Consider the following 21,575-nt stretch of genomic DNA (forward strand, 5'->3'; position numbering starts at 1 on the left):
TATTAAAAGGAACACTTGCTTATAATCAATTAGACTCATTACCTTGAATATTCAATTTCTGCCAAGCCATAGTTTAAATAACCACTTCAGAGAATCTGTAAACCTCAGGCCTACAGTCATAACTGAGTACACTCACTTTTCTAGGTTGATCTATTCCCTTCTGCTCACATAGTCTCTTTCTCAACATTGTACAACACAACAATTAAGTTTCTGCTTAACGGCTTACAATGACATGTCCCCCTTGTCTCTCTGGGAATAAACTCAGATGATCTTATATAAAGTTCTGTGTGTCCACAAAGTCTGCAATGCCAGAGTTAGGGGTGGAATCAGTTTATCATCTTACAGCTGGATCAGCAAAGCCATAGTGTGTGTAGGCTTTACGTGCCTAACTCAGAGAGATCCCATTTCCCTGGTCACTGCACTGGATTTTACTTTTAACCTCATGTCATGTCAACAGCCTTGATACCCTTGCTGGAGTCTTGGCCAGTTATCCAGCCACTGTCTCTCAGCATCAAACCCACCATCCTATACTCTGTTCTGTGGTGCTCTGCCTTACTGTTGTTCAGTTGCGCAGTTGTGTCCGACTCTTTGGACCTCATGGGCTGCAGCACACCAGGCTTCCCTGCCAGCTTGGTCATCTGGGTCTCAGTTAGGCTTTACCAATATGGGGCTCTAAAGAGAGACCAGAAGAAGTTAGGAGGAGAGGGGAGGGATCTGCTGATTCCTGTTTGTCTATAGATCTCCTGTCCTTTCATCTGAAAAAGAAGCTACTCTCAGGCAAATGCAACTTGGCTAATCGAGTAGAAGCTTTTAATTTTTTTCCCCCCAGTTACTGTCAGTGTGGAAAGGATCAAAGTTTGGTAGACCTAGCAGACCCAGAGCCAAGGTCTTATGAAATCCAGGGCCAAGCTCACATCCTGTGAGCCAAATCTAGCCTACCACCTGATTTTGCAAATAAAGTTTTATTGCAACACAGTCATGCTCATTTATTTCTATAGTGTCTATGGCTGTGTACACACTGTGACAGGGCTCAGTAGTTGCAACAGAGATCTTATGGCCCACAAAACCTAAAATGTTTACTATCATCATCTGTCATACCAGTAAACAAAGGATGTTGTGGCCTTCAAGCCATCAGCCACTGTGCACCCTGAGGGGATTCAAGATGGAAGGGAAAAAAAAGAAAGAAAGAAAGAAAGAAAGCCAGATTACTGGATCTAGATAGTCAAAGTGCATATCAAAGGAATAATTTCAATCCGACCAGACCCATGCATCTTCCCTCACACAGGAAAGTGCTAAAAATTCATTAACTTGAGATGTCCAGCTTTTACTTAACAGTAATCTTTTGATTACTGAACAACAGAATGGGAAAGACTAGAGATCTCTTCAAGAAAATTAGAGATACCAAGGGAACATTTCATGCAAAGATGGGCTCAATAAAGGACAGAAATTGTATGGACTTTACAGAAGCAGAAGATATTAAGAAGAGGTGGCAAGAATACACAGAAGATCTGTACAAAAAAGATCTTCACGACCCAGATAATCATGATGGTGTGATCACTCATCTAGAGCCAGACAACCTGGAATGTGAAGTCAAATGGGCCTTAGAAAGCATCACTACGAACAAAGCTAGTGGAGGTGATGGAATTCCAGTTGAGCTCTTTCAAATCCTGAAAGATGATGCTGTGAAAGTGCTGCACTCAATACACCAGCAAATTTGGAAAACTCAGCAGTGGCCACAGGACTGGGAAAGGTCAGTTTTCATTCCAATCACAAAGAAAGGCAATGCCAAAGAATGCTCAAACTACTGCACAATTGCACTCATCTCACACGCTAGTAAAGTAATGCTAAAAATTCTCCAAGCCAGGCTTCAGCAATACATGAACCGTGAACTTCCAGATGTTCAAGCTGGTTTTAGAAAAGGCAGAGGAACCAGAGATCAAATTGCCAACATCTGCTGGATCATCAAAAGAACAAGAAAAACATCTATTTCTGCTTTATTGACTATGTCAAAGCTTTTGACTGTGTGGATCACCCCAAACTGTGGAAAATTCTGAAAGAGATGGGAATACCAGACCACCTAACCTGCCTCTTGAGAAACCTATATACAGGTCAGGAAGCAACAGTTAGAACTGGACATGGAATAACAGACTGGTTCCAAATAGGAAAAGGAGTATGTCAAGGCTGTATATTGTCACCCCGCTTATTTAACTTCTATGCAGAGTACATCATGACAAACTCTGGGCTAGAAGAAGCACAAGCTGGAATCAAGATTGCCAGGAGACATCTCAATAACCTCAGATATGCAGATGATACCACCCTTATGGCAGAAAGCGAAGAGGAACTAAAAAGCCTCTTGATGAAAGTGAAAGGAGAGAGTGAAAAAGTTGGCTTAAAGCTCAACATTCAGAAAACTAAGGTCATAATATCTGGTCCCATCACTTCATGGGAAATAGATGGGGAAACAGTGGAAACAGTGTCAGACTTTATTTTTGGGGGCTCCAAAATCACTGCAGATGGTGACTGCAGCCATGAAATTAAAAGACACTTACTCCTTGGAAGGAAAGTTATGACCAACCTAGATAGTATATTGAAAAGCAAAGACATTACTTTGCCAACAAAGGTCCATCTAGTCAAGGCTATGGTTTTTCCAGTGGTCATGTATGGATGTGAGAGTTGGACTATAAAGAAAGCTGAGCACGGAAGAATTGATGCTTTTGAACTGCGGTGTTGGAGACTCTTGAGAGTCCCTTGGAATGCAAGGAGATCCAACCAGTCCATTCTAAAGGAAAGCAGTCCTGGGTGTTCATTGGAAGGACTGATGCTAAAGCTGAAACTCCAGTACTTTGGCCACCTCATGCGAAGTGTTGACTCATTGGAAAAGACTCTGATGCTGGGAGGAGTTGGGGGCAGGAGAAGGGGATGACAAAGGATGAGATGGCTGGATGGCATCACCAATTCGATGGACATGAGTTTGAGTAGACTCCGGGAGTTGGTGATGGACAGGGAGGCCTGGCGTGCTGCAATTCATGGGGTCACAAAGAGTTGGACATGACTGAGCAACTGAACTGAATCTTTTGATATTCAGATCATCTGGGTTTTGTTGCATAAATGCCAGTATATCCTGGTTCCTCCCTTACATCTTCAGAGCAGTCCCTCAGGGCTATCTGAGAGGCTGCCTCCTGGACTTAAGCCTCAGGACGTCCACCAACTAAAGCCTAGTTCTCAACCTTAGGTTGCATCTTATTTTTCAGTTGACATTGCTCTCTGTCAGAGAAGAGCTTACCATCTATAATCCTTCACTGCTATCTTCACTGAGGTGTTTGCATCCTACTGATAACATTTCCATCCACTCTTGCTCTCATGGGAAACCTGAAGTTAAGCCAAAACGAGCCCCTGAAACTGAGTGGAGACTTACACACTCAGGATGAGGATGAAGTAAGAGAACATTTCACCCAAGAAAAAGTCAGCATGGATTATTAACAGCCGTAATGATTCCAGGAGAAAGGAGAAAGAGTGACTCTTTGATCTTTCAAAGGCCATAGTCATCTCAGAGAAGACTTTTACAGTCAGGTACTGCACTTTCATCCATCTCCCAAACACGCAGCTCGACTTTGAAGCAACCAGCAGCTTTTAATCTTTTTAGCTTCTTTTTAAAGGGGAGGACAGAAAGTGGAAACCCTCTTCACTAATGCTTTCCCATTTCCCAGAAGCAGATGAAAATCAATTTATCCTCAGGTTTGTGTTTTAGATTCTGACTGCATATTCAGTTGGGGGCTGGGCGTTAGTAGAAAAGGACTCAGGATAAAGTAGAACACGTGGTATACCCCAGTTCGAGCCTGAAATCCAATAGCAAAACAAGATTTACACACTTAAAAAAGGGGAGATAGAAAATGCATCAAAGTAGGGCTCATTCATTCATTTGGCAAACATTCATTGGCTCTGAGGAGAAAAAGATGAAATATTGTATGTATGTATATTTCACACATATACACATTAATATATATACTCTGTCCTCAAAGGAGTTACTAATCTAGTCTGGAGATGATAAATCCTTAGACTGAATCATTAAAATATCATCTTATTGGTGCTATAAAAAGCACAGGCTTTTTTTGGACATATGGGAGTAAACATCTTAGAAGGACTGGGAAGGATTTGCAGAAAATATATTGGAACTGTCTTCAGAATATCTGGGAGATCGTTGAGGAAAAAGTACAGTCCAGGCAGAGAGAAAGTTTTCACTGTGGTCAGGACGGCCCCTCACTCATCCCAATGATCCCAGTCTTCTAGCCAAACCGAGAGAGTGGAAAAGAAGGACCAAGAGTTGTGAGGCTCACAGCCTCTTAGGGATATTTACTGGCTTTATGATTGCCGCTAGCATTGGAAGAGGAAGTGACCCCCAAAGTCACACCTTCCATAGCTCACTTTGACAAAAATGTACACTGGTCATACCCTTGTTTACAGTGACAAGTCCTATCCCAGAGATGCATCAGCATTAACCTCCCTTTTGTCTCTGTAACAGTCCACATACCACCATCCCACAAACCAACAGAGCAAACAGCCCCAAAATGCCACCTTTGCCCAGTCTTTCCCCAGGAAGTGTCTATCTTCTCAGGCACCTCTCATCTTCTGCTCTCAACAAGCATTGGCTAAAGTGGTGTTTTCAAGGTGTCTCCGGATCAGCAACATCAGATTCACCTGCAGAACTTGTTAGAAATGCATATTCTCAGGCCACACCCCAGGCTTCCTAAAGCAGACTCGGGGGTGCGGACCAACAATCCGTGTTATCAAAGTCCTCAGAGGACTCTAATGGACACTAAGTTTGAGAGCCCCTAGGCTATACATATCTAGATGCCCGAGAATGATGCTTAGCATCCTAAAGGGTCTGTCCCATTAAAAAGTAGAAGAGAGAACAGGGTTCCATTTCAACTATTACAAAAGGGAATACAGAAATCATTATATGGCCAATAGATTGGGCAAGAAAGGATGCTAGAAGACTGTGGGGGCAGGAGCAAGTAAGACAGAGGCAACTAGATGAAAAGTCCTGCCCATCTTTCTGGGTTATTCCTGAAGCTTCTTAAGCTTCCTCTGGCAGAGAGCACTGCAAAGGCCCAGAAACCTGGAAGAGCAAGAAATTTGCTCTGGCTCAGTCCTGGAAGTAAAGAAGCAGGGAAAAATCGACCATAAATGTAAATTAGGGCAAGGTCATGAAAGGCTGAGTTCTTTTGCATTGGGCATTTTACTCCATAGAAAACAAAAATCCACTAAAGTTGTTTTTGGTATTTAGAGAAGAAAGAGTTTTATTTTGAACAGATAATTCTCATGGAATTTGTGTGACATTCACATAGCAATATCTAGTGCAATTGTATTTTTTTTTCACCTGTAACAGCAGAGTGCATGCAGCTCACTCACACTGGGTTTGGTCTCCACTACTCACATCAGACCCCCATGTATCCACCAATAATTACAATAATTACAATAATCCACCACAATTACACAGTATCCACCAATCTCTAATGTGGAACTGAGGCATTTAATGATCAGTAGAGGAGCTGTAGAAGACTCTTGAGAGTCCCTTGGACTGCAAGGAGATCCAACCAGTCCATTCTGAAGGCGATCAGCCCTGGGATTTCTTTGGAAGGAATGATGCTAAAGCTGAAACTCCAGTACTTTGTCCACCTCATGCCAAGTGTTGACTCATTGGAAAAGACTCTGATGCTGGGAGGGATTGGGGGCAGGAGGAGAAGGGGATGACAGAGGATGAGATGGCTGGATGGCATCACCGACTTGATGGACGTGAGTCTGAGTGAACTCTGGGAGTTGGCGATGGACAGGGAGGCCTGGCATGCTGCGATTCATGGGGTCGCGAAGAGTCGGACACGACTGAGCGACTGAACTGAACTGAACTGAACTGAGAGGAGCTGCCTCAATCCAGGTTTGCATATGCAATCAGGTTTGCAATATGATTTGAAATTGAGCTGTACTTGAGAACATTTTCTGTTTCCTAGCACTTATTTGGGATATCATTTTCTAAGTGATATTACTAACCAGTTTTTCAGAGCTCAGCTGGTTTTGGTTGGAAATTAAGCCAAATTAGAACAAATCCATCAGGCTATCTGGCACCTGGCATCAGTGTTTCAAAGGCTAAAAATTAGAAGACATAGCCAGTTATCAGACAGCATGTGATGCGCATGTCATGCAAATGAAAAATGAACCCCTTTGCCAAGTTTGAATATAGTAGTGAATTGAAACAAAGGTACCAGCCCTGATAATAATGCTGTTTCCTCAATCTCTCCACACACAATTGACTCTGCTTGTCTGCTCAAACTACTTGAAAAGAAAAAAACAAACAAACAAAACCCCTCATTCCTGGCATTCTTAATCCCTTCTTCTATTTATGGCTTAAGGAAGCTGAAGGATATGTGTCCAGAGTATAACTCAATTTTAAGACGTGGGCCAGAGCCCAGTTCAGATGAGATACATTTATGGGGGATGGGAGATTCACCTCTGGGCCCTGAGTTTCTTCTTTGTTGAACCTGGAAAGTGAGTTCGGAAAAAATGAGGCAGGTGTTGGCAGTGGGCCTCTCAGGGCAGTTACTTTGCTTTATTTTATGTTTGCAGCCAGATTTGATTAGAAAGAATCTTCTGAAATCATCCTGGCCACTTAGTGAATAATATCTGATATGAAATGTTCGAGGGATAATTGGCAATGAGAATGTAACCATGAGAGCAAGAGTGGTGTCATTTGCAGAGAAATCATTTGCATTCAAGCAACCTCAAAGCCATTGGTCTAAAGGACTGGATCACAATCTTTTGATGTTAACCTCTGAATGAACCAAAAGCTGCTGCTGAGGGAGAAAGAAAAAATTAGCCTGTTCTGTTTTCTGGGAAGAAAAATTAGAAATAGATGTTACTCTTTGTTTGAATATTTCATCAAAAAAAAAAAAACAATTTGACTGCAAAGATAATTACTTGAGTAAGAGTGTTAGAGAAAAAAGGGGGCATCAAATCTATAATGAGTTGACCAAATACCAATCAGGATTGCCTCAGAGCAGCAGAGGGGGGATTTTTTTCATGCCATTAAAAAATGAGAGAGTTCATTGCCTGACTGGAGAGTGAGTGGTTCTGGAGGTTAGAGAGAGAAGGGACCAGGAGTTGCTCCCCTCATAGTCCAGTCCTTTATATTTGAACCCCTTTCCTGGGACAAAAAGGTTGGGGAAGGCGAGAATGAGGCAAAGTGTCTGTGTGTGTAAATGCATGTGCAAAATTGATGGAATATACCTTGCGTAAAGCAATATTCTTACAGAGCAAGGGGGATGGTGTGAAATGAAGAGCTGCCCATGGCTAACAACATTTCACCCTAACAGCTAATGTATTGGGAATTCCCTGGCAGACCTGGGGTTAAGACTCCACACTTCCACTGCAGGGGGCGTGGGTTCGATCCTTAATCCAGGAACTAAGATACCACAATGAATGACCAAAAAATAAAGATACAAGTGAAAAATTTTTTAGAAACCAACTAATGTATTGATTGCATCAACAAAGCAAATCATTTCAGCAACCAAAGAGTGGGCTCTCAAGAAAGGGATAAGTGCCTAGAAGGTTGACCAAAATTTCTGCACACTCAGTCCTTGGGCTGAACTCAGTGTACAAAGTGACCAGTGCAAGGTGCGTGCCCTACAGATTGACTGACGGGCAACTGCCACCTCACCAGCAACACCACTCCTGCACTGGCCAACCAGTGGTCATCCATCAGGTGGGAATGGTAGGTAGGCAGTTGATTCATGGTCCAGATAGATGCTAGCAAGCCAGTATGGCTATGATCACAAAAACCCCAAGACTTCAGTCTCTACCTTTATCCTCACTCAGACCTTAAATCAGGCATTGAAAACCTAAATCCAAAGGAACCGAATGGGGACATAAATGCATCAAGGGGACTACAGTGCCCCTGCTCAGCACCAATCAAGTACTGTCAAATGGGAAGATGGTAACTGCCATGTTGTGAGACTGTCCAACATCAAGGAAAGCTAACCCGTATGACTTCCATGTGAAATCTCATGAAGTTTAATATTTCATAAATATCATGCAAGCCAAACAAAACGCTGCTTCTGAGTGGGTCCACCAGCCTGTGATCTTTGTCTTACTCCTTTGTTGTTGTTCAATTGCTCAGTCATGTTTGACTCTTTGAGACCCCACAGATTATAGCCTGCCAGGCTCCTCTGTCCATGGGATTTCCCAGGCAACAATACTGGAAAGGGTTTTCATTTCCTTCTCCAGGGGATTTTGCTGACCCAGAGATCAAACCTGGGTCTCCTGCATTGCAGGGGGATTCTTTACCATCTGAGCCACCTCCTTAACCAGTCCCAAAAGCCTACAACAGTAAAATCAGTAATACAAAGCTCCAAGTCAAAGCCTATGGGAACTGGGTCGCATTGCTCTTTGCTGGGACTTGGGGAATGTGGGATGAAGGACACATGCTATAGGTTCCCAAAGAGGGCAGTGTGAGTTACAAGATCAAAGGGAACCAAAAGTAGAGCCTCTGTGCTCTGAGGACATTTCAAGGACCAGTCTTGTGCAGGAATATCTTGTTGTGACGATTCAAGAGCTTCCCCGATGGCTCAACAGGTGAAGAATCTGCCTGCAATGTAGGAGAAGCAGGAGGCACAAGTTTGATCCCTGCATGGAGAAGATGCCCCACAGAAGGGAATGGCAATCTGCTATAGTATTCTTGCCTGGACAATCCCATGGACAGAGGAACCTGGTGGGCTACAGTCCAAAAGGTTGCAAAGAGTAGATTTGATTGAGAGACTAAGCACACATAGCTACTATGTTAGAGTAACTGGTGGCCACAGCAGCTTAAACCAGTCTTATCATCAAAGAAGTGTGTGTCTGTGTATATGTGGGTGAGGAAGGGGGTGAGCAAGAAGGAGTCTATGAGGACCCCAGAGGATGTTCCCAAGATCACTCCCCCAGATAAGTTCCTTTCCTCCTCTTCACACTGTCTCCACCATTTCAAAGCATGGTCATTGCCACTCTGAACATAATCACGCTTTTCATAGCTAACATATTCACGGACTTTTTATTATTTAAAGGATGCTCAAAGCATATCATTTGTGCAGCTTAAATAGAATGGAAATAGTCACAAAGAGAATCTGGTGAATGGGATAAAGGAATGTAAGGATTCAGGGGCTTCTCCCCAGGGCACTGGCAATGAGGGAGCTTTAACTGAATCCTGCTTCAAGTCTGAAGTCTCTCACTGAAAAGGGGTCTGTTTATTTTTTCATATAGAAAAGAGCTTCAAAGGGCATGTTTTTGCTTTGGTTTTCCTTTGGGCAACATGAAAGGGGAGAACAAAGGGAATTCAGCACCTCTCTCTCTCTCTTTTTTTTTTTTTTTGCCACAGGCCACTCAGTAGACAATCAGTTCAGAAGTAGCAGTGAAGTGCTGGTCTGCTCCTCTGCATGCCCAATGCCGCCCTTGACGTGGCAGGCAGTCCTGACGCTGTTTCTTCAGCCAGGACCCAGAGGAAGGAGATCTCTTCTTAGAGTCAGAAAGAAACTTTTCTCAGCAAAAGGAAGAAATGTGTTCGAGGTCCCATGGCACGTGCTGAGAGCAACAGCCCTATCAGGTTTCTTGGTCGAATCCTGGTTCTGACACTTCTTAGCTCTGCGATCTTGGCAAGTTACTTAACCTCTATGTGTCCCTGTTACCTTACATATAAAGATAAAAATAATAACTACTTTGTAGGATTGCCATGAGGATTAAACAAGATTCTGGACATGACTCACACATAGTGAACACTGAATAAATATTAGCTAGTTTTGCTGTTATTATCATTATCACAGAAATCTGTACCTTAACTGTATACTTCCTGATTTGTTCTGACATAAACTGTAGGATTATTTTTTTGATCTAAGGCAAAATAAATAAAAGCAAAAATAAACAAATGGTACCTAATTAAACTTAAAAGCTTTTGCACAACAAAGGAATTCATCAACAAAATAAAAAGACCACCTGTGGAATGGAAGAAAGATATTTGCAAATGACCAACAAAGGGTTAATAACTCATACAACTCAATCCAAAAAAAAAAAAAACCTCAATCCAAAAAATGGTCAGAAGATCTGAACAGACATTTTTCCAAATGAGACACACAGATGGCCAACAGACACATGAAAAGATACCCAGCATCACTGATTATTAGAGTAATGCAAATCACAATGTTATCAGCAAAAAGTCTACAAATAAAAAAATGTTGGTGAGGATGTGGAAAAAAAGGAACCCTTGTATATTGCTGGTGGGAGTGTAAACTGGTGCAGTCACTATATAAAACAGTATGGAGGTTCCTGGAAAAAAATAAAAATAGAACTACCATGTGATCCAGAAATTCCACTCCTAGGTATAAATCTGGGGAAAAAATAAGAGCTAGCAGGTATTGAAACTCCTTTTTGGGGGTCTTTTTCTAATCAGCTGCACGTGTATCCTCTCACAGACTCAAGAAAACCTCAAGATACAAGCAAAGCATCATAAATGTATTAGTTTAACTCAAAGTCTATGTCCAACATAAAATGTGTGGAGACAGTAAAACAACACGGAGAATTGTATTTGGTGTAGTGCTAACTAGAAGGGAAAAAATACACACTCATATCCAACTGCAATTACCAGAGTAAAAGCATTCAAGTAATTGAGAAAGAAATAGGAAAAATTCAAACAGTTTTCCAAGAGCAATGAAGTTAGGATTTTTTTTCCTTCTCAACTTCCTTTATTATTATAGCATTGTTTTTTTGCAATAAAGAGGCTCATGCTGTTTTGGTTGCTCTGCACCGCATGGTGTACCCTCACCTCTTGCAGACCTGGGATGTCCTGGCTTAAACCGTAATTATATTAAAAATGAAACTGAATAAATGAATAATAATAACCATAAGAGCTGCTGTGAATTAACCATAATTGTCTTAATGATTAGAGTAGCTATGAATTAAGAAGCCAGTTGTAATCATAATGGCCACTGCAATAATGAGCTGTAAAATGAGTGCATGCAAATGGATCCATGAGCAAAGAGACCAGAATATATGGCCAAAGACCAAGGGTCTGTGTGGGGGAAGATGGAAAATTACAAGAGCATTACATCAGCCAAGAAAAGATTCCAACAGAAGCACCAACCAGAGGGCTTTCTCCTCCAAGGCATTTTGGGCTGAACTTCACAGGACCTGACCCATCTAAGAAGAGCAAATATGCATGTCCCAGAGTGGAGACTGATATACAGATGCTTCAGGGATGAAGATGGTGGAAGTGGGTGCCTCTAAAAGTGAGCAGAAGATCACAAAACCACCCGAAGTTGACGAGGCTACAGCTGGACACACTGCCCTTCTGAGGAGCATGTTCAGGCTCTGACTCCTACGTAAAACAAACTCCAATATAGAACTTCCCTAAAGCATTCCATCTACAGAATTAACTCATAGACCCTGTATCTCTGGACTTGCAGATGTGGCACTCAGAACATAAACTTGCCAATGAATGACCCCACAGACAATATGCACTATAAGGAATGCCCACATTGATAGTGGAGTCATTAAGACTGTGGGTTTTCAGAACAGAAGCCTGGTTCAAGGGTAGCGCTTATTAGCTATGCTTATCAGACAAGTACTTACCTTCTTTGGCCTCAGTTTTCTCACCTGTAGAACAGGAAGAGTAACAGAACTTACATGATAGAGATGCAATGAGAATTAAATGAGATGATACATGTCAAGTTCTTAGCACAGAGTTTGGTGTACTGTGAAAGTTTACTGTTAGTTATGACAGTTAATATTATTAGAGTTAGATTAAACAATGTAGTAATTTGCAAATCAAAATTTTATGTTTAACCAGAATTGCACACCTTTTATTTTCCAACTTTCTGTCCTGAGATATTGTATTTGAAAAAACAATCTATCATACTGTATTTGAAGCCAGTAACTGGAGGCCAGTCCTAAATATTGACTGAAACATTAACAATGAGGTTCTATTTTGAGCCTAGATATGATATGAGGAAAGAGGTAAAAGCAAGAGATTTTTAAAGTAGATGTGAGATCTTGTAACAAGAAAGGCTTGCCTAACTTCAAAGCGTATAATAGTTAGATGTAGGAAGGCACTACGATTGTTTCTTCCCAATTCATTTATTCATTAGAATCACTTAGAGAACTTAAAAAATACATACTAATGCCCAAGCCCATCACACAGACTGATTTAATCAGAATGCCTGTGGGTGAAATATTTATTTGCATCAATATTTTAAAGCTCTACTCTTATTCTAAAGCGCAACTAAAATTAATGCCTTTACAAATGAGCAGAATTTCATCCCAGACTTCTTTTCTTTTTCTTCTAAAACAATCTTGAGGTGAGACTCCTATTTAGAGACAATCACACACTGAATTACCCTTCACATGGTGTCCCTAAATATTCGGTCCTGAGACAGTTCCACTCCAGCTCAAGAAGTTTGAGTACCTGGGAACAGAGTAAGTGAATTCATTTTGTGTGCCAAGCAGTCCTTGTTCGAGAATCTTCACAGACTCTAAGAAGTGAACATGAAATTCTGGCATATCAAATAGTAGCATAAAAAGATAGACAGGACAGAGAGTTCCTAGTTCCAAAGAAAACCTCAGTTTAGTTCAGTCACTCAGTAGTGTCCAACTCTTTGCAACCCCATGGACTGCAGCACACCAGGCTTCCCTGTCCATCACCAACTCCCGGAGCTTGCTCAAACTCATGTAGTGTGGACTAATGTATTTGCACATCAAATGCAGTTTAATAGCAAATACCAGAGCATTCTGGGCTTCCCAGGTGGCAGAGTGGTAAAGAATACACCTGCCAATGCAGGAGCTGCAAGACACATGGGTTTAATCCCTTGGTCAGGAATATCCCCTGGAGTAGTAAATGGCAATCCACTTTAGTACTCCTGCCTCAAAATTTCTGAGGACAGAGGAGCCTGGAAAGCTAGAGTCTATGGGGTCACAAAGAGTTGGACTTGACTGAACATACATGTACTCAAACATCAGAGCATTCTAGAGTATGCTGGTGAGCCTCTTTGTAGAGTTCTGGGGCCTAAAAATTGTCTTTGCCTCCTCCTACATTCACCCCAGATGCTGCAAAAGCATCCTGGATGAGAATATGACTTTTAATGACTAATTTAATTTGAACAAAGCCAACTCCTGACCACTTGTTCAGGTCATCAGAGCAGACGGTTAAGAGGAGAGGATACCAGTCAGGGCCAGGCTTCAGCATCATCTTCAATTTCTAGGCCCCCATAAGCTTGATTCAGAGATAGAGACTTGAGTTTAAGGAGCTCCTACAAGTGATTCTGACGTGCCTAGTTTGGTTTCCAGGGTGGGAGAAGGCAATGGCACCCCACTCCAGTACTCTTGCCTGGAAAATCCCATGGACAGAGGAGCCTGGTAGGCTGCAGTCCATGGGGTTGCTAAGAGTCGGACACGACTGAGCGACTTCAGTTTCACTTTTCACTTTCATGCAGTGGAGAAGGAAATGGCAACCCACTCCAGTGTTCTTGCCTGGAGAATCCCAGGGATGGCGGAGCCTGGTGGGCTGCTGTCTATGGGGTAGCACAGAGTTGGACACGACTGAAGCGACTTAGCAGCAGCAGCAGCAGCAGAGGCCTTGAGCCATGGTCTGATGAGAAAAACTTTAGGTCTCTAAAATACAAAGAGCTCTCCCACCTACTCACTCACCTACTCATGTGAAGAGTCCCCAAGTACAATCAAATGCAATGAGGATGTGCTACCTGGGGACCCCAGACTCTAAGCAGGCTATAGAACTGAACCAACGGGCTTCACTGCACCATAAGTAGACATGACTTTGGAGTTAGGCTGGTTTGGATTCTATTCCTGCCTTTGCCACTTCACAGGCTTTGAATATTTGAACCATTAATTTCATCTCCCTCAGCTTCAATCCCTGCCTCTAAAAGCTGGGGAGTATAAATGCTCCCCTGTAGATTTATGGCAATGGTATACCATGCCAGTCCTGAGCCTCCTAAATTTGCAGATCCATTGTTCATCTTTCCATTGGTCTCCTTTGTACAGTTGGGAGCTGAAACCCACAGGCTGACTTCTGGCTTGGCCATTGGGAGATCCCATGAGAAAAGTGGGGCGGGGGAGGAAGAGAGCAGCCACAGCACTCTCTCCTTTTCTCTCTGACTTTATGGCCTCCCTCCAGTGGCTCCTCTGTCGTGGCCCAGGCTCCCCCCAGATCAGCCACCATGGCTCCAGTGAAATAAGAGCAGCAATCAGCATTTACATAGTGCTTCCTCTGTGCTAGCAATGGTTCTAATTGCTATATTTAAATCAGCTCATTTAATCTTCACCATAATCCTGTAAGGTAGACACAATTACTGTTAAAAATGAGGCAAAGAAAAACAAACAAACAAACAGGAAGTGACTTGTCCAAGGTCATAGAGGTAGTAGATGGTAGAGCCATGGTTCAGCCCCAGGGGTCTGGCATATGAAGTTGTTCCCCATAAGTACAATCCTACACCCCCTTTCAAGACGACTGCCTCAGAATCAGGAAAATGATGCAGAAGCAGTCCATTGCCTCCGGTCAGTCTGGAGCCTCCCATGCAAAGCGGCCTCTAACTCTTACAGTTGCAGACCTGCACAAAAACTATGACGCCTTGATAAAGCATCACGATCAGATCCCTGTCCACTTGGCTGAAAGGAAGGTCCAGCACCCAGCCCTGAGCCTGCATGGTACCTACTGGCCTTTTCTGCTTTAATAGACACCTGGAGTGGAAACGGACCACACAGGAATGCATAAGCCATTAACTGGAACTATATTAAGCCTATCAAAATCAATTGCTAACATTCCAATGACCTTCTCATAAACTAGTTTATCAGATGGTTTTACTCATTCACTAATTAACTGAAGGTAGAAGGAAATGAGCTTCTACTGAGTGTTCACTCTGTTTCCAGTCATCTCTTAGGAGCTCTGCACATGAATTCTCTTTTCCTTTTCACCCTCCTAGCAACCCTGTGAGAGAAAAGCATGATTCCCACCTTACAGAGAAGAAAACTGAGCTCAGAGGGACTAACAGGTGAGAGATGCAGCATTTAAACCCTGGTTGGTCTGACTCCCATACACCAGAGTCTCTTCTGAGCTGAGATAAGGATGCTATCTAAATGGGAATTTTAGAGGGTGGCCACAGAAAGCATAATTACAAAGTTTAGGACACTTTTCACAGAGATTTCAAAGCTACTTTAGATCAGTTACCACTCTGTAGCTCTCATTTTTCCTCTTTGAACAGGAAAGTCTATAGCAGTTATCCTAAGCTTGTCTCACCATGGTACATTGTGGGCAAGGGGAGCGGATAACTGTCCCTTTAGACTCACAGATGCTCATACTGTAACTGGACTGAAGAAGCTCTTCTTAGCTACAGTCAAGGAGCCTCATCCCACCTGAACCTGATGTAGATAGATGGTGGTTTCGCAGACTTTGAGCTGATGCTGTAATGGTAGAAGACATTTTACATGTGAAACATAGGTGAATTATTAAGGGCCAGAGGGTAGACTGTTGTAGGCAGCCTTTAATCTGAGCCACCATGATCCCCACGTCTTGACAACGTTCACACCCTTATATAATGCCCTCCCCTTGAGTACAGGCTGGACCCAGTGACTTGCTTCTAAGTAATAGAATAAAAGGGATGAGTTTGGTTACAAATTTAAGACACACTGTTTAGATTTAGGTTTAGCTCATGTGTCTTAACTTTCATGGACTATGGCTACAGTAAGTTTAATTTTCAGAGCCTTTGTGGTTTTATTTTGGGTTGCCTGGTTTATCTGGTACTTTGGGGGCTCCACTGGTTCCTGCTGGTGCTGCCTGGGAGAGTGGAAGAGATTTCCCTAGCCTGGGCTACCAAGTTTAGTACAGGAGTAGAATAATTTTAATCAGACAAATTATATAATCAGTATTGCATTTTTAAACTGCTTTTTTTCACTTAATATTATAATGCAAGCATAAATTAATAGCATTAAATTTTAAATCATGAGTGACATCATCATTCTTATGCTGTTTCAACCCTCAGGTCATTCTAGAAAATAATAGGTGAGGAGATTAAAAAGTTGGGAAGCTAATATTGGTATTCCTATCTCATTTTGATTTTTAACATGTAACTGGTAAGTTAATCTTACCTTTTGTCTTTCATGCCCCTTTAGCATTCCAGAGGGGAAAGCTTAATGAAAATGATGGTTTTCAAGGATGGGAGAGAGTCCCCTTCAGGGAATATTATTCAGATCTGGAATTTGAATAGTGGATACCATTTTTCCTTTTCCAAGTGCTATAATGTGAGAGTTTGCATTTTTAATTAGGAATGCCTAAATTTGACAACATATGAAAATTATGGCCAATGGGCATGAATCTCAGTCCATGAACTCAAGGGAACAAAAGGTAATAAAAGATGATATATTAAATCTATTTAATATTATCTCCAACACCTCCTCCGATGGACTAGCCACATATATAAGCTCCATCAGTCTTAGAAACCATCCCACAGACATAAAGCAAAGGACACAGAGTCCCCACTTGACACCATGGTACTGAGGTACCCCTCATATCTTTCAGTCTTGACAAATCTGTCATCCTAGTTTGTAAGGTCCTTTCAGAGCCTGGACTTCTACAGTGAGACCATTCCTCCCCAAAGTAGCACGGTATCATTTCCCACAGCCTGCAAAAACCAAAATTCCTCTCATTTTTCTGGATTCTAGACATTTTTTTCTAGTTTTGTTAAGGTCCTTTCATTTTTCTTTATGGACTATGCTGTAAAACTTCCCTGGTGGCTCTGATGGTAAAGACTCTGCCTGCAGTGCAGGAGACTCAGGTTCAATCCCTGGGTCAGAAAGATCCCCTGGAGAAGAGAATGGCAACCCATTCCATCCTTATTGCCTGGAGAATCCCATGGACAGAGGAGCCTGGCGGGCTACAGTCCATGGCGTCACAAGGAGCCGAACATGATGTAGCAACTAACACTTTCACTTTCATGCTGTAGAGCAGATTATGGCCTCAAACTCTAGTTCTATCACATATAAGCCAAGTTTCCTTGGATAAAAGCCTCAACCTCTCTGTGCTTCAGCTTCTTCACCCATAAAATGGGAACAGAAACAGAACCTTCCTCAAAGGATGTTATGAGTATTAAGTGAGCCAATATATCTAAAGGCCCCCAAATTGGAACCTGGCATTTCATCCTTGCCTTTATCATCATCACCATATTCCTTCCTGTTTCTCTCCAAGGCACTCTGTCTCTTCCCCACCAGGATGTCTAGCATAAGCTCCTCCATGGACTGAAGGTTTTAAAAAGCAAAGTCAGGAAGCCATGAGTCTTGCAGACTATTTGCCCTCTGCAGCGTCACAAACCTCCTCTAAATCAGGGAATGAGAGCCTGCTTCCTGTTGTGGAAGTGGAAAGAGAAAACTGTAAACCATTGTCTGCAAAGATTACCCTGCCAGTTGTGGTAGTGATTTAAGACTGTATAAATTTGTCAAAGCTCATCGAATGGTACACTTTAAATTCGTGAAAGGATCATCAAAAAATCAAGAGAGTTCCATAAAAACATCTATTTCTGCTTTATTGACTATGCCAAAGCCTTTGACTGTGTGGATCACCCCAAACTGTGGAAAATTCTGAAAGAGATGGGAATACCAGACCATCTGACCTGCCTCTTGAAAAATCTGTATGCAGGTCAGGAAGCAACAGTTAGAACTGGACATGGAACAACAGACTGGTTCCAAATAGGAAAAGGAGTTTGTCAAGGCTGTATATTGTCACCCTGCTTATTTAACTTCTATGCAGAGTACATCATGAGAAATGCTGGGCTGGAAGAAGCACAAGCTGGAATCAAGATTGCTGGGAGAAATATCAATAACCTCAGATATGCAGATGACACCATCCTTATGGCAGAAAGTGAAGAACTAAAAAGCCTCTTGATGAAAGTGAAAGAGGAGAGTGAAAAAGTTGGCTTAAAGCTCAACATTCAGAAAACTAAGATCATGGCATCTGGTCCCATCACTTCATGGGAAATAGATGGGGAAACAGTAGAAACAGTGACTGACTTTATTTTGGGGGACTCCAAAATCACTGCAGATGGTGACTGCAGTCATGAAATTAAAAATGCTTACTCCTTGGAAGGAAAGTCATGACCAACCTGCTGCTGCTGCTGCTAAGTCGCTTCAGTCGTGTCCGACTCTGTGAGACCCCATAGATGGCAGCCCACCAGCCTCCCCTATCCCTGGGATTCTCCATGCAAGAACACTGGAGTGGGTTGCCATTTCCTTCTCCAATGCATGAAAATGAAAAGTGAAAGTGAAGTCACTCAGTCGTGTCCAACACTCAGTGACCCCATGGACTGCAGCCCTCCAGGTTCCGCCATCCATGGGATTTTCCAGGCAAGAGTACTGGAGTGGGGTGCCATTGCCTTCTCTAATGACCAACCTAGACAGCATATTAAAAAGCAGAGACATTACTTTGCCAAAAAAGGTCCATCTAGTCAAAGCTATGGTTTTTCCAGTAGTCATGTATGGATGTTGAGAGTTGGACTATAAAGAAAGCTGAACACCAAAAAATTGATGCTTTTTAACTGTGGTGTTGGAGAAGGCTTTTGAGAGTCCTTTGGACAGCAGGGAGATCCAACCAGTCCATCCTAAAGAGATGGGTCCTGAGTGTTCATTGGAGGGACAGATGTTGAAGTTGAAACTCCAATATTTTGGCCACCTGATGCAAAGAGCTGACTCATTTGAAAAGACTCTGATGCTGGGAGGGATTGGGGGCAGGAGGAGAAGGGGACAACACAGGATGAGATAGCTGGATGGTATCACCAACTCAATGGAGATGAGTTTGAGTAAACTCCAGGAGTTGGTGATGGACAGGAAGGCCTGGTGTGCTGCAGTCCATGGGGTTGCAGAGAGTTGGACACGACTGGGTGACTGAACTGAACTTCATGCAAATTACATTTTAATAAAACTGACAAAAAGTTACCCTGGTACATGCATAATACCATATTCAAAGAAATTATTATGGGAAAAATAACTTGGGTATGGATTTTTATTTAGGGGAATTACCACTGTAGCCTGTGTCTCTACCAAGAGAAGAAATCAGGGCTCTTAATCATAAACAACTCAGTTTGGGTTGAGGTTGCGGAGCTTCAGCGTGGTGGTTGCTCTTATACGTATTCAACAAAGGAGGACAGAAAACAGAGTTGTCAGTCTCTAGAAATTTGATTTCATACCCTGGGATTGTAAGAAAATAATAAACACTACTTCTGTGTGCAGAGCCCTAAATCAGGGCTAAAGACCCACCTTCACACATTATCTAATTTGATCAGTTCACATGGCTCAGTATGTCAGATATTGATCACACTTGACGGATGAGATGAGCATGTCCTAAAAGAAGAGGACCCTTGCCCAAGGTCACACAGATGGGAAGTCCCATAGCCAGACCCAGAGTCCTGCTATGTTGTTGCCAAATACAATGTTCTTTTTACTCCTAATTGGAAAAAAAGTGATCGTATTTTCAGGTTCTGAAATTTGCCACATTTGCCTCTAGGGTTGATTAGTACAAATTCCTATAATAAAATAGGATTCTGCCGGTCCAAGTCTAGAGCCCCATGTTGGCATCCCACGGTGAATGCCATATTGTTATCATCCTGGCCTCACAGGAACAGATGGGGAGAAAATGCAGATCGTTCTTCCTCCTGCTCCCGTTGTCCTGATCCACATGAATTGTGGTTCAGCAAAGGGAAAAATGAAAAGGTAGCAGTTTGCCTATAAAGCATCAAATTACCATCTGGCCTTAAGGAAATTATTATTTTAACTATTCCCATGTAGGATTTGAGAGAGCTCCAAAGTTTCTGTTTTGCCTTGAGGAGTTGGATAGTTTCAGAAGCATATTTTACCACCTCTTTGTTTCCTAAAAGCAAAGTTCTTGCTTTCTGAAATTAGACAACTAATTGATACATCCCATGCACAAGCAAGCCAGCAAGAATCTCCTAGAACCTCAAGAAAGAGGAAGAGAAGTAAATGGTGATGGAAGAGATTTCCATTGGCAGCAATGATCCAACTGATTTCTGCAAATAGGAAGCTGAAGAAGCATGGGGACAGTCAGGTTTAACCATCGAGTGTTAGAGACAATCTCCAGGAAAGACAACGGAACATCACGTCTCAGGATGATACACCTTTCCTGTATTAGTTGGCTAGAGCTTCCATGACCAACTACCACAGACTAGGAGGCTTAAACAACAAAAATGTATGTTCTCATGATTCTATAAGCTAGAAGTCCAAGCTCAAGGATTCAGCAGGGTTGGTTTCTTCTAAGGCCTCTCTCTTTATTTTGTAGATGGCCTATGCCATCCATCCATGTCCTCCTCAAGGTCTTCTCTCTGTGCTTATCTGTGTCTAAACGTTCTCTTCTTATAAGGACACCTGTTGTATTGTGCTAGGGCCATCTGATTGATCTCATTTTAACTTAATTCACTGTTTAAAAAAACCATCTCCAAATATAGTCACATGTGAGGAACTGGGATTAGGTCTACAGTGGATGAGTTTAGGGCATGATATAATTCAGTCTAAAACATCCCTTACCATCTTGTGTCTTATGCTGGGACTTGTTGCTCTCATCTCTTTCCAATCTGAGATGAGATGCCATCCAACCATCTCATCCTCTGTCATCTCCTTCTCTTCCTGCATTCAATCTTTCCCAGCATCAGGGTCTTTTCCAATGAGTCAGATCTTCGCATCAGGTGGCCAAAGTATTGGATGAGATGGTTGGATGGCATCACCAACTCGATGGACATGAGTTTGAGCAAGCTCCAGGAGTTGGTGATGGACAGGGAAGCCTGTCATGCCACAGTCCATGGGGTCGCAAAGAGTCAGACACAACTGAGCAACTGAACTGAACTGATTTCCAATCTTTGCTCTGTAGTGAATAAAACTACATTTCCCAGTCTCCCTTGCCAAATGGCTCTGGCTAAGTATAAACAGAAGGCATTGTGGGAATCTTAAATAGCAAGGGAAGAAAGGAGCCAGCAGAGTTCTCCCTCTGCCTCAAGCAGCCTCTCTGACAGTGGATGACTTTCCTCCATTATCCCAGAATCTGGTAGAAAGCTCGTCTATCAAGATTCCTATGCTGTTGGGCAGTCCTTACCATAGCTGTCAGATAGTCCTAGGCTTCTGGCACTGGTAATTCCATTTCCTTCCTTTATACTCCCATCCCTAAGGGTAGAAGCAGATTTCTGCAATTTCTAATCTCCAAGGTGCTTCCACATCCTCTGGCTTCTCAGCTCTTCTATCATCTGGCTAACCAATTCCCTATACTGACTTTCCTCTGTTATTATAGACTTAGAATGTCTTTTGTTTCCCTGCTAGACCAAATGCTACATTCCCAACCTCCGAAAGATAATTCTAACAGAAGACAAAAAACAAACAAAAAACAAAGTTCAGCCTAGAATCTTAGAATACTCAGGAATGCCTACTATGTGACAATAAAATAAAGTAACAAATAGGAACCCCATATTCTTTCTAGGTAAAGAGGTGGATGTTAATAAAGACTCACAAAA

General features: G+C 42.4%; 1 protein-coding gene across 27 annotated transcripts in view; it reads right to left on the reverse strand.

Moving 5' to 3' along the window:
• The window catches only part of LOC147344333 (uncharacterized), a 492,915-nt gene that overhangs the window by 405,401 nt on the left and 65,939 nt on the right, over positions 1-21,575 (reverse strand). For 3 of the 27 annotated variants that reach the window (XR_015155762.1, XR_015155776.1, XM_086379009.1), the window contains exon 2: positions 557-672. The exons of 23 other annotated variants lie outside the window; for them this stretch is intronic. Coding sequence is in view for 1 of the 4 variants with exons in the window: in XM_086379009.1 (XP_086235135.1) it covers positions 557-638 (82 nt within the window). In the remaining 3 variants the exon portion in view is untranslated. Of the gene's footprint in view, positions 1-556; positions 673-9,063; positions 9,708-11,643; positions 11,668-12,407; positions 12,476-21,575 lie in introns of those variants that run through there. One more of the 27 variants, XR_015155778.1, reaches the window with a different exon arrangement.

This window comes from Bos grunniens, chromosome 26, assembly GCF_055505025.1.
Source record: "Bos grunniens cultivar Pamir isolate PY7600 chromosome 26, Bosgru_T2T1.0, whole genome shotgun sequence".
Taxonomy (NCBI): Eukaryota; Metazoa; Chordata; class Mammalia; order Artiodactyla; family Bovidae; genus Bos; species Bos grunniens.